Below are 12,937 nucleotides of genomic sequence, written 5' to 3' on the forward strand. Positions count from 1 at the left end.
GGACAACCGATGACCACTCCAGCCAGCAAGAAAGACAAACAGTCACGTACACGACTGAGTAAGGTTTGAGATTCCTGGTTCAACTGTAGAGGCCAGGGAACCTCATTCATTCACCCCCAACCCCCTATCCATTGACCGTATGATGAATATGCTCTAGTTCCCCCAAAAAACATTCAGCGTCCTCTTTCAAAGCACTCTGAATGGTTTCGGCTTCAACGCACTCTGAGTAACATCTCTTATGTATCTGGACCGAGTAACCCCACCAATGAAGCCCATCATCTAGTAATTTTTTCATGAGGAGGATGAATTATAGCTGCCGAGCACTGAGGGAGCCTTAACAACAAGCCTCGCCAGTCAAGTTTAGAAATAGCGGAGGAGATTACAGCTTACAGGTCCATATTACAGAAGGTGACTCCCATAAGCGTCTACGGTGGCTCTAAACACTCTTTAAACCACAGAAAATATGCTTATACACCGGACCTATGGGACCGCCTCAGTCTTTTTTATCAAAAAAAGGATACTGCAATGATGTAAAAAAAATAAAAAAAAATAAAAAATTTATTGGCTGATTCCAATGTACACCCAGCAGTTCAAACACAAACTCACTGGATTTGCAGGTACAAATTCTTAGACAGTAAAAAGGCTCTAATATCAACATATTACTCAATATTCTATTTACATACACTTGCTAGCTACTTCATTAAGTATACCTGTTCAACAGCTTGTTTATGCAAATAACTAATCATCCAGTTATGTGGCAACAAGTCAATACATTTAGGCATGTAGATGCAGTCAAGTCGGCCTGCGGAAATTCAAACTGAGCATCAGAATGGGGGAAGAAAGGTGATAATCAACTGGGATTTCTCCGATGGCAAGACTGCTTCAAGCTGAAAGGAAGGCAACGGTAGCTCAAATGATCACTTGTTACAACCAATATGTGCAGGAGAGCATCTTTGCTGCTGAAGCAGCAGAAGAGCACAATGGGTCCCACTCCTTCCGGTTAAGAAGAGGAAACTGAGGGTACAATTTGCACAAGCTCACTAAAATCAGGCAGAAGATTGGAAAAAAACAAACATTGCCTGGTTGGATGAGTCTCGATTTGCAACAGGATCGATATTTGGTGCAAATGACATGAAAGCATTGATCCACCCTGACGTGTAGCAATAATTCAGAAGGCAATTATGGTCTAATAGTCTAGGGAGATAATTTCTTGATTCACTTTGAGTTAAAATACAATCTCATTTATATAAAACGCATTACAAATTTAAACTTTCTAACTCACAACGTTTACGCTGACTACATATTTTCATCATTTGTGCCTCTCTGTTTTTATCAGTTTACAATAGACGATAACAGCCTCCAGAGCTAGCTAGAAGGCAGAGGAGGGCACCTGCTGGTGATATGTATGGGACTGGAAACAACTGTACATTTAGTGGGACTGTAGCATCCAAATTAGGTCTCTGACGCGCCCCAAACAATTCTAAATTTATAACAGGCCAGCATCGGCTTATTATTGTGCCACCAGTATATCACTCATACTGTAGTTCAAACCTCAAAGATTTTAAATTTGCACATGTTTTATTGTCTGGCAGCCACTTTTATTTCAGTTTCCAAGAAAGCGTACTAAACCAAATCCCTCCTTTCACAAAGATACCAAATAAAACCAATAAATGCTCATCTGAGGAGCAGGCGGACTGCCAAAAACCGATCCGATTCTCTGATTGATTAAATGGAGGATGCACTCCAGATGCCATAAGGACACCACGAGGACATAAATATGATATGCAGTTACGTTCGGTGGTCCTGGGAGCAGCAGTCACATTTCACCACCTGCAGTCCCCCACGCTGAGCACCGCTGTAGGATTACCGCTGGGTTATTTATAGGAGCCGCTGCCAAAATAACACCTCGCCGTCTGCCCGCATGCATGCTCTGGAGCAAAGACGACTCGCTGCATGGAAAGGACATTCAGCTGATCTGAAAGCTTCCCAGCAACAACACACACATACACACACGTACGCACACACAGCCGTCCAGTGCGCTCCTGTACCAGGAGCTGTGGGAGCCCGCTGTGCTGTACTTGAATTTACCTCTGACTCCTTCTGCTGATCCTTGAACACATCTTTCCCTTTCGGCCTCTGTCTGTCGCCGTTATCGTTAAGGTTATTAATGATAGGTACCTCCATGTCCTCCGTCTGCATCTTTCACGGTCGGCTCGGCTCACTTCCTCCTCCGCGGATAGTGCATACCGATCCGGTGGACAGCTCAAGACTGCACCGCGTCAGGAGGGGGGGACCGACTCCGGAGAGCCAAGTTGAGGATCTCCTCCTCCTCCTTCTGCTGCTGTTGCGACTCCCCCCCCTCCCGATATGTTTGATTCGCTGTCCCTGCTCGAACCGAGAGGGCGGAGTTAAATAGAGTCGCATCAGCTGACACATGGAACCAAAACGATGTCAGTGTACTAAAGTGGAGGTTGAATGGCTCAAAGTATGAGAAGCACCTACATCTTATAAAAATAACTGCTGCATCCCCTTTGCTGAGCTGCCACACAGTCTGCCGTCAGCCGTGATGTCACTGTCGCAGATCACTTCACGTGTGTGCATCTTCATTTGTCATTTCACCTCCTGTCACTTTCCCCTGTGAATTATTGATGTGTGGCTGTGAGGGGATTGTCCTGCAGACTGAAACACACACAGCCCCCTGACTGTGGAAAAACCACTTAAGATGACATGATTGGAGTGAACAGTTCAGAGCAGGCTTGTGCCACATGGCCTAGGGCAGTGGGGGAGGTGAGAGAGTTCAAGGTTAAATAGTAATTTACTGGTGGTTAAATCCATCGCAGGCCAAGATCAGCAGACACAACACAGGAGCTACAAAAACACAGTGATGTGAGGAACTCTAGTCTAAATGTAACTCAAGTACTCACTTTCAGAATTTTATGTGATTTCAGTTGATGGACGATTTTTTTTTAGGAAGGCAAATTGGATTTATCAAAAACATTAACTGTTTAGTTTCATGGTAGCAGACAAACTGCAAAGTACCTACAGACAGTTTTTGCAAGGACGAGGTTTCCTATTTTCTGTTATAAATTCCAGGCCACAGCTCAGGTTTGGTCTAAAAACTATTCCAATGGTATCATCAGGGTTAATTTCTCTTAAAGGTGGGTCAAGGCAGCTTCAAAAGGCCTGACTACAGACTGTATGTAAAAGATGGCAGCAGACAACAATGGTGGATCTATTCACATGACAGATGTAACATTAAGTTGTTTGCTGTAGGGTTACGTGAATAAGGCTCCAGTGAACAAACCTAGAGACCAGTTGGCAACTACTGATGTCTATTCTCTGGTTGGGAAATAGTTGGTTAAATAAATGTTAATAATGAGTCCTCATTGTGTATTACACTGGCATGAATGCAGTGTAGTAAGAAGCAGTGAGTTTCAGAGCCACCCCTGTGAAATTAATGGTGGCAGTCTGGTGACCTTGATAAAACCCGTCTGGCTCCACTGCTGTGCCCACTTCAGGCCACCCTCTCCCTCCACCTTAAACACTGCAATTTGTCACAGTGACACTTCATATAAGAAACTAAGCTTGCACATTACTGTTGTAGCACCCAAACCAAACCTCATTTTAAATGCTTCAAAAGAAACAAGCTGAAATAGAATGTAACTGGATTATAGTGTAACACACATACAATACGATTCTATTTAAAGTAATCTGCTCACATAAACTTGACTAATGTTTCTAGAATAAATAGAGGCTCAGAGCCAGCTCGGCTCAGCTGATGTCAGAGATGTCCCCGTCTGACTGCTGCTGGCTCAGATGAGCTCACTGTGGCTGTGACAGACCTCAGCAGCTGCATGCGTCTTCTTCTTCCACGGCACATAAATACAACTAGAAACCAATCCACGATGACACAACACAGGCTGCGACATAAAAAAAACCCTCTGTATGTGAACACACTGGGTGACTGTGTATTAAATGTAGCAGAAATAAAGCAGCACACAAAGGAATAACTTTTTTCCCCATTTTTTTATTCATTCAGATTACAGAATTTTGTCATTATTGCTCATCATCTAACATTATCACTTGCAATATTTAAACATAGGGTTTATTTTTTCTTTATTAGACAACTTAAAACATGTTGAATTTTTGTCAGTTTGAACAGTATGAGGATTTACAACAATAAATACAGGTGTCAATTCTTCTTTTACCTTCCTATACTTTTAAAGGTTGTCATATCTGCATATAGTATGTATATACATCTATGATGCTGGTGTCTTCCCCCGCCTACCCGGTCAGCAGAGCGCTGACGGAAAAACAAAACGGTTTCTCCACCCCTAACACACAGGCTAGGATCCTGAGGCAGCTGGTAACAAAGCAACTATGGCCTACAAAACAGAAAGGATGCTTACAAATACAGAGAGACATTTAGATGTGCACCGTCGTCGTCGTCATCACGCTCGTTCACACACGCGCGCACAAAAGGAAGAAAAAAGACTTAAGACAAAAGGTTTAAGTACTACAGACAAGCAGTCAACAACATGAAGAGACGGATGAAAGGGACTCAGTATAGGAGTTTGACTAAAGGGTTCCCATATTGTTCTTATTTTTGCCTAAAACAAAAAAGGAACAGTTTTATTTATTTATTTGACCAAAATTTCAACAGATGCGTGAAACCTTGTCAAATAGGTAGTACAAGCCCTCTCAGGAACCCTTCAAAATAAATCCTGAACTACTTGATTAAACTGACCTGCAAAAGCATACTTATTCAACTGGTAAACAAAGTTTTTTTGTGCCACTCCCACCTTTTCAAAAAATAAAACTTTTACTGTTACCTTTCATATCTAGTACGATACAGTAAACTTTCAGACTTGGGTAATGAGCCACTCTGTGTGCGTTTGATCCTAGTGTGTGAAAGCAGAGCTGGCGGCGTCTCGCAGCACGCCAGAAGAGATTGTGATCGGTTCAGGTGCAGAGCCGGTGTGGCAGCGGGGTACACTTCAGGTGAAATCACTGTCAGGGCTTTTCTAATTTCAAATGTCAGCTCAGCTGGGGACGAGCTGCAGTGGATGGCGACTGTGCAGCTCATTACAGCCATAAGAAAGACAGACAAAGAAAGAAAGCGCCTTCCGGGTGGGAGAAAAGGCGGAAATGGACCTGAAAGGCTAGTGCACGTCAGAGATGTCGTGTGCGTGCCGTCTTTCATTTGTAAGCTCAACTCATCTGTGAGTACCAAAGAGTTGTGTCATCTGATTATGGCAAATACAGTAATTCTTAACAGCACCATGTGTTTTACTGAGGACCTGACAGAAGAAATCTGCTTAATGGGACAGCTCACCTCACAGTCATTTATTAAATAGATTTTCCTGGCATTTAGTGTTATTTTATCCACAATGTACACTGCACAGATAGAGATGTATGCTGTAGAGGCGTCTGCCTTCTCTTAAATATAATGGACGTAAGTGGGGTTTTGCTTAAAGCGGTAACTCAAAAATACTGTTGGCCTTCTAGTAGATGCAACTATGGTATCAAGTTAAAAATCATACATCGTTTCATTCTCGAGTTATCACATTCACAAACCTGGGTGTCTACGCCGCCTGCCCAGCAGGGTGTGGGTAAAAATCTCATCTTGTTATTGGAGGTTTCATGTAGGAACTATTTTCTTTCTTCTGTCTACATCAGCCAAACAAACAGCTCAGGGGACGGGGGACACCCATTAGTGTTCACACCCTGTCACAAAAATAAGCGTTATGAGTGAGAGGGTTGTTGTAATTCAGCAGGAAGGAAACAGTTCCTACATGAAGCTGCTCACAATATTTGGGTGGAGTTTTGTTCCTTTATCTTGAATAGCCGGAGCATAATTTTGCGAAAGTGATACTGCTACCTAGTTTCAGATCGATTTTTTTTAATGCTCCAAGAACTAGAAGAGAAGGTAATGCTTTTTAGTTCCATGACGTTCAAGAGAAGGCAGATCCAAACAAAGCTACAACCTACATTTGAAAGAAAACAAACAAACTAACTAACTACATTTGATTTTTGAGGTGAGCTGCTCCTTTACGTACCAGGGTGGCTGCTGTTTGGTATTTCTGTAAATATTTTCTCACAGTATTTAAAACGAGAGTTCGAGTATATTTATTACACGCATCATTAGAACATTATACTGCAATGATATTAGAGGAGAGGAAATAAACGAAAGATAGAAAAATCTTTTCTTTATAAACATCTAAATACACAGTATACCCTCGTGATGATCCAAAAGCCTGCCATGCTTTTACTACAGTATTCTTGTTTAAGTGAAGGACCAAATAAAAATACTTTTCATTACTTCAACACTGGCGTCGCTAGAGCGGGTGAGAAAGAAGAGCAGCGAATGAGATGGTTTCACTGTGGGTTTGAGTGACAGGTGTTTGGGTGAGGGGCTGGCGGGGGTCACCCTCCAGTCACGTTTTAAAAAACAAAGGAAGAAAGAAAAACTACAGGGTGACCCGTAGTGACATAAGAGCGTACTAAAAAAAAACAACTTAAAAACAGACAATTCGCAATCAAATAAAACGATATGATTGGACCCTGAGACCCCCGCCTAAACCCTCAGTCTAGCCCCACCCGTCCCACCCCAATAATACACAAAAAAAGAGAAGAAAAAAAAATCACAAGTAGAAAAGAAAAGACGACAAAAATAAGGGACAGGAAAAATTGTCCGACACAAGATAAATCTTCAAAGGTGGTCTTCATTCACACAGTTTTTTTGTTTTTTTAAATCAAGATTTTTTTTTAATATAGTATATATCTTTAGCTTCAGTAATTTCATATTCAACAGATAAACGATAAAAGATCTGGCAACGTGGAAGGGAGGATGGAGGTTTACATACGACTCGACATACAAATGAGCGTCTGAAGAGGACCGGGTGGAAATGATGAAATGACGAGTGAGCGGGAGACGGGGTTTGGGAGCTAGCTCGAGGTGAATGGCAGGAGCAGCTCCGAGGTGTAGTTAATGTTATTATTGTTATTATTACTGTTATCAGGCGGGGGATAAATAAAACGACTGCCATAAGCAGGGAAAGCCACGCCCCTCCCCACCCCCACCCTGCAGGCTCGTTCAGAGCTCCGCCCCCTTCTCCCTTACATATAAAGCAGGTGTATTGGCTGTTGTGTCCTCCCTCCTGTCCTCCGCTACCAGTCTGTATGATTCACGGAGTTCTTCTTCCCACAACACTTGGCTAATACCTTAAAAACAAAGAACATACATGTTAGCAGCTGTCGGAGCAACTGAACTGACTGTGGCGGAAACAAGCAGGTTAAACTGATGTACAGGTGTCAAAGGAAGAAATCAAAATCATTTTGGATAAACCAAATGCAAATTTAAATGATAATATATACCCAAATATATCTAAAAACCAAACTTTGTTGTTAATCTGATGCTTTTCATTACAGTTCTGCACAGACGAGGAGAGTCGAGTGAAGCAGCTCCTTCAGGCTGACAGACAGGCATTGCTGTAACCATGGCCTCACCTAATGGTTTAACAAATGTCCATCCACAGCAGCCTGAGACTGCATCCATGCACCAAAACTACATTTATCGAACCCCTTGATCTGGATTATTATCCTCAAAACTTTAAAATGACGTCTCCATATTTTTTGTCTTCTTTTAATTTGATATACATTTGTGAAGATGTGACGGGATGTGAGTGTTGAAATTTGCACATTTGCCTAACAAACAAAAGCTCTCCGGTTTGATCTTGGGAGGAAATGCAAAATGCCACTTTATCCTTCAACGGTAAAGATTCCTTCTAGATAATCCTGGATTCAATTACGGATCCAGATCAACTTTAAATTTTCCTCTTTCAGTTTAGCCATGCCCTACTTGTTAGGGTTTGGGGGGATCGACTGAAATTGTGATAGCGTCCACAGCAATGCTGGTATTAGCAGTGGCTAATACTACCAGGATAGGAGTGATGCTTTTGTTTGTCTCCTATAAGCCCAATGCACTCCATACAAACACACTTGGCTCCGCCCCCTCCTCCCTACTCTGCTGTATTTAGTAGGCGGTAAATGAAAACACTGCAAGCAGTGATGCGTGTTGAAGGGAAATTCTCTACTTTGGCAACACCACCAACTTATTTGAATACATGAAAGATCACAAAACAGAAACAGCTTCTTCCTGGAATGAGCAGCAAAAGAAACAATGAGGAGGAAGAAATGCCTTCAGACAGATCCAGTGAACAAAATGTTTCAGTCATGATGATGATTCATCTCTTATTAATGTCACACAGCTATCCTCAACATAAGATCCCATTATAAGTCAAAAATACCAGTATCTTTACTTTGTATCAGGAATACTGGCTCTGCATTTTCGTCGCATTGGGCGGATACCGTATCACACATCACTACTGCACAGCATCAGTCCAGCGACGCTGCTCTTTACTTGCAAATTTGTGTTTACGTTGAAATGGACCATGACCTGAACAGTAAGCGCGACACAGAAGTTTAGGTTCTGAGTCTATATGGAGCTGGTAGACAAAACACCTGCATGTATTAATCTCCCAAGATAACCAACCTCTTGCTCAAAACAAAGCATGGCTATAGTGGTGCGATACCTGGTGGCTGCTGTAGCTCATTAACATTCAGACCTAAAGTCGCTTGGTGAAAAGGCTGATTAGAAAGCTAAACCCACCAGTATTCAACAGGGTCTTTGAAAGGATTTAGCTTTAATAAGAGGGTGTGGTACACTATGTCAATTTAATAACAAGTACATACACACGGGATCATTATTTGAATTACGGGATTATATGTCAGCCACTCAAAACAGTGCAAGTGCGCTGAGGTGTTTGCTTACCTATAGTAATTTGGCTTAAAGGGCCCGTTCTTGTTTAAGCCCAGGTACTTGGCCTGCTCGTCGCTCAGCTCTGTAAGATGCGCATCAAATGTTGGGAGATGCAGGCTGGCCACATACTCATCTGAAGGGCAAGAGCGAGAGAACGTGCTTACATTCACCAGGCGTCCATGTTTGATTAATCATTTAAATGAGAACAGGAAGTAGCAGGATTTCCCAGCTGTTTTCTTCTGCAGTGATAACTGTCTTCCTTTTTCCTTTTCTCTGACCGCATTCTTCTCTTCCTTATCCGAACCCGGCCCTCTCCCACCTCTGTGTCAGTGTGTGTTGTGATAACAGTGGCAGTTGCTTACAGACCGACCTACATTCTTCTCCTTGTTTTTCTCTTTACGATATGTGCGCTCTGCTCTCAGCCTCTGAGAGACGGCTCAGAGATGTGACAAGCGGCAGACATGCACACATGTGTCTACAGATACACAGGATTCACTCTGCTGTGAGTGATTTGCTATCCGGGGAGACGACTCTGGACTGAACAGATGAGTCTGTCTGCAGAGATAAATGTAGTCTGTCTGCAGGGCTTCTAACATGCTGTAATCACATCCTGTACATCCACGTAGATGGTATTTGTTACACAAGATGTTTTTATGTGTTCTGATATCAAAGTGGACTCTAAATCATAAAAAACTACTATGATAAAGTCCAAAATAATTCGTATTTATCTCACACTGGGGTTAGGCACAGCCCTGCAGTTCATCTTCATCATCCCCTTGAAGACAGAAGGTTTGAACAACAAGTTGGTGGAGCTTTTGCCTAAAACCTAAGAGCCTGACTGAAATTACTTGAATGCCGAAGTCGTTATTTGAAATGTTTAATACAAACATCCACTACTTTAACACATCCAGAAATGATGGTACTCTTACCCATCTTCTTGGGCAGCAGGTAAACATCCTGTTTGTACCGTCCTTCAGGGGCATTGTAGAGCTCTATCAGTGCCAGTGCCTGGACAGATCCACACACACAAATGCAGCAATGCAAAGTGTAACAAGCCAAACATATGCGACAATATAAATGAGACAAATTGATCCACAGCTTTACCTGAGTGGTGGCAGTGATTGAGAGAACGAAAGTGGGCACAGTGGAACAGCTGAGGTTCAGCAGACGACCCTGGACAGGAGGGAAAAAAACAAAACAAAAACAACAACACAAGGTTAGAGTACAAGTCAAAAATACACATACAGGCTCGCGCCTTTGTGTAAAAATGTACCTTTTGGGCGGCATCATGAAAAGGAATCAATAAACTCAGATCTCGGTGTCCCTCAACAAATCGACTGTGTATCAGCTGTGTAACGCTGCAGTCAGTCCTGTTAATGAATGAAACTGCTGTGCATTAGCTTACTGATGAAGACAGATGTTGCTAACTATGCACCGAGTGGCCATCCCTCTGAAACTGAAAAGCTACACGAAGAGAGGGGAACAGACTGCCGTTCAACTGTTGTTGCTGGATGATGAAAGCAGAACAGAAACTCCACACAGGGGTTTAATTTGCTGTACACACTGAAGTTCACACACACGCTGCTCGCTAGTGCTGTGTGCATTTTCACATGATAAAGCAGCTGTCTGTGAACCATCTTACAGCTTAATAATGCTCATAAATATGACATAAATGCCTGAGTGTGCATTATTACACTGGGACACAAAAAGGGAACAAAAAAATAACTTCCTTTTTTTGGACAGAGCCACAATTTAAATAAACTTTAAACATCCAAATGTTAGCTATACTAAAGGATCAGATGTTGTTTTGTATATTTAAACTGAATGGCATTTTTGGAGCACTGCTCTATTTTAAGGATCAGAACAGAGTGATCTGGAGGCAGGTGAGGTGAGGATGGAGGCGCAAATCTACTGATGTGGTTAAAACTTCTGCAGATCAAACAGCCTCAGAGAGGCAGGCATTGACAGGCTGGCAGTTTGCCTGTCTGGCCCTGTTGGACTGCTCTCATTCTGTCACATACGCACACACACCTCATCTTATCCTAAAATATTCATGATCAGGGGGTGAGTGTGTGCATATTACTGCAAGTAAAGTTGCAAAAAAGTTTGCAGGGTAAGTGTCCTGTTTATGTGTTTATTCCATAACAACTTGCACTACATTACAAAAGAATATTTTAAATGATGATTAATCAACCAATTATTAAATATGAGAGGATAACTCTGCCAAAGAGGTTTCCAAAGTGATTAAATCAGAGGAGAAAATAGGATGAATAAACTCGCCTAAAAGCAAGAATACGCCCTGAAAGCAGTCGAACTTGAAGATAATTTAACGGATGTGGTTAAACATCGTCTGTGTAAACGTCTACTGTATTTAATCCTTTAAAATTATTTTCTTAAACATTGTCATGGCAGTGGGCCCATTTTACAAAGTGCTCTTTAAATGGCCATAAACCCAATACAGTTTGTGACTCTGATGACAAACCATACGGGGATATTTGTGGTATCAACGCAGAAGAAAGCATTCACAAGGTTCTGCTGTCTGAACACAGACAACTTGGTGTTTTAGGCATAAATTTGGACACGTTATTCGATTATTTTGCCTGCTAACATTAATGCATTATGTACTGCTCTGTTTGAGTGGCTGTTTGCCTGCCAGTTACAGTCTACATACAAAGTAATGCAGAACAGCACTAGCTAGGGGTTCTCTGTCTTACAAAAGTACTCCTGACTTCCAGTTACACAAAGAGGTGCTTAAGAGAATGAAAGAATGAAAAGTGGAATATCCAGCTCTCTAAATAAAGTAAAAGTTTTCTTCTAGGATTTTACATTCTGTTTTTGTATCGCAGCACCATGAATCACTTTATGGCAACCATTTATTTAAATATGGACATATTATCAACATCATCACACCAAAAATGTCTAGTTGCCTGTTGTTGTACCCCGGACTGAACTGATGCCAATTAGACACCAGGATTAGAAGGAAGACGCGTGGCTGGGTGTGTTTACCTCTGCCAGCAGGACTATCCTCTTTCCATCAGGCCAGATTACGTGGTCCACCTGAGAGCGCACTCTCTCCCAGGTGAGTTCAGGAGTCCGCAGACTTGCCTATAAGGAAGAAACGACATCATCGGTTATTTGTATTTGGCTGTTTGCTCTATGACATCTCATCACGAGTCATATGTTGACTGAGCACGCTTCATTTCCAGGACTGGAGTGACTCAGAGCTTCCTTTCATATGAACCATTTCCTTTGTCCATCACCCATTGTTATTACTGATTTTGAAACATCCTCACGTTGCCCTTTGTTCCAATTTCTAAACACTTCTGTACAATCTTTAATGACCAGAAAGCTTTATTAGCCTGTTACAGACTGATAAAGGTACTAACAGTAGTGGTAAAGTGTGCATCCGGTGTCTGCAAGTACAAAAGTTTCACAAGACATTTTGAGACCTTTATTATCATTTTATATGAGGTGTAGATTGGAATGTTTAAAGCACACCCATAATAAATATGAAAATATGATTTTTGTGTTAACTGGTTGAAATGAACAATAAGTCAAAATGAAAAAAGGAAATAAAAGTTTCTTGTTAACGCCACGTCCAGCCATCTCTCATTAAACTTATCTTTCCATTCCAGCAGACTTATCGCACAGACTGGCTAGCCTCTTGATTTTTATCTTCACAATTTCCACAAGTGTACTGTAAACTCTAAATGAATGACCTGAAAAGATTCCGTAAACAACAGGGAAACTTATAATAACTTAAGGTTAAGGCAACAAATTAATCTCGTTTTGCTGCTACACACTTGAAACAGGCTTAAAGCATCATTGAAACATTAAGGAAGTAAAAAAGAAAGCTGCACATGTGACATCCATCCACTATTTGTTGTTAACATTAGCCTAAACCGCTCATCTCTGTATATGAAGATGATTAAGCATCTTTCTGAAGTGTTCTGCTGGTACAGCCTTTTGTACTGAAGCAAATATCTTAAACATGCAGCTGCACAGGTTGATTTCATTGTGTACATGGGTCAAAGATAGTTACACTGTGTGGTGCAAGTTCTTGCATGCATGTGACTGGTGATACTTAATGATTTATTTTTATGGGGTTTTTTTATT

The 12,937-nt window shown here is 41.7% G+C and overlaps 2 protein-coding genes across 8 annotated transcripts in view; both read right to left on the reverse strand.

The window, feature by feature from the left end:
* The window catches only part of strip2 (striatin interacting protein 2), a 31,492-nt gene extending 29,141 nt beyond the window's left edge, over positions 1 to 2,351 (reverse strand). For all 4 annotated transcript variants that reach the window (XM_085251457.1, XM_085251455.1, XM_085251456.1 and 1 more), the window contains exon 1: positions 2,089 to 2,351. In XM_085251457.1, coding sequence (XP_085107583.1) covers positions 2,089 to 2,199 — 111 coding nt within the window. In that variant the 5' untranslated portion in view covers positions 2,200 to 2,351. The remainder of the gene's footprint in view (positions 1 to 2,088) is intronic.
* Positions 2,352 to 6,737: 4,386 nt separating this feature from the next.
* Positions 6,738 to 12,937, reverse strand: part of ahcyl2b (adenosylhomocysteinase like 2b) — a 49,418-nt gene continuing 43,218 nt past the window's right edge. For 3 of the 4 annotated variants that reach the window (XM_085250775.1, XM_085250777.1, XM_085250778.1), the window contains exons 13-17: positions 11,828 to 11,926; positions 9,926 to 9,994; positions 9,751 to 9,829; positions 8,834 to 8,954; positions 6,738 to 7,224 (exon numbers count right to left, since the gene is read on the reverse strand). In XM_085250775.1, coding sequence (XP_085106901.1) covers positions 7,218 to 7,224; positions 8,834 to 8,954; positions 9,751 to 9,829; positions 9,926 to 9,994; positions 11,828 to 11,926 — 375 coding nt within the window. In that variant the 3' untranslated portion in view covers positions 6,738 to 7,217. Of the gene's footprint in view, positions 7,225 to 8,829; positions 8,955 to 9,750; positions 9,830 to 9,925; positions 9,995 to 11,827; positions 11,927 to 12,937 lie in introns of those variants that run through there. The other variant, XM_085250776.1, reaches the window with a different exon arrangement.

The sequence above is a fragment of the Mchenga conophoros genome, linkage group LG17, assembly GCF_057382185.1.
Source record: "Mchenga conophoros isolate Kocher_MC1m ecotype Shallow Benthic linkage group LG17, M_conophoros_male_GT1.1, whole genome shotgun sequence".
Taxonomy (NCBI): Eukaryota; Metazoa; Chordata; class Actinopteri; order Cichliformes; family Cichlidae; genus Mchenga; species Mchenga conophoros.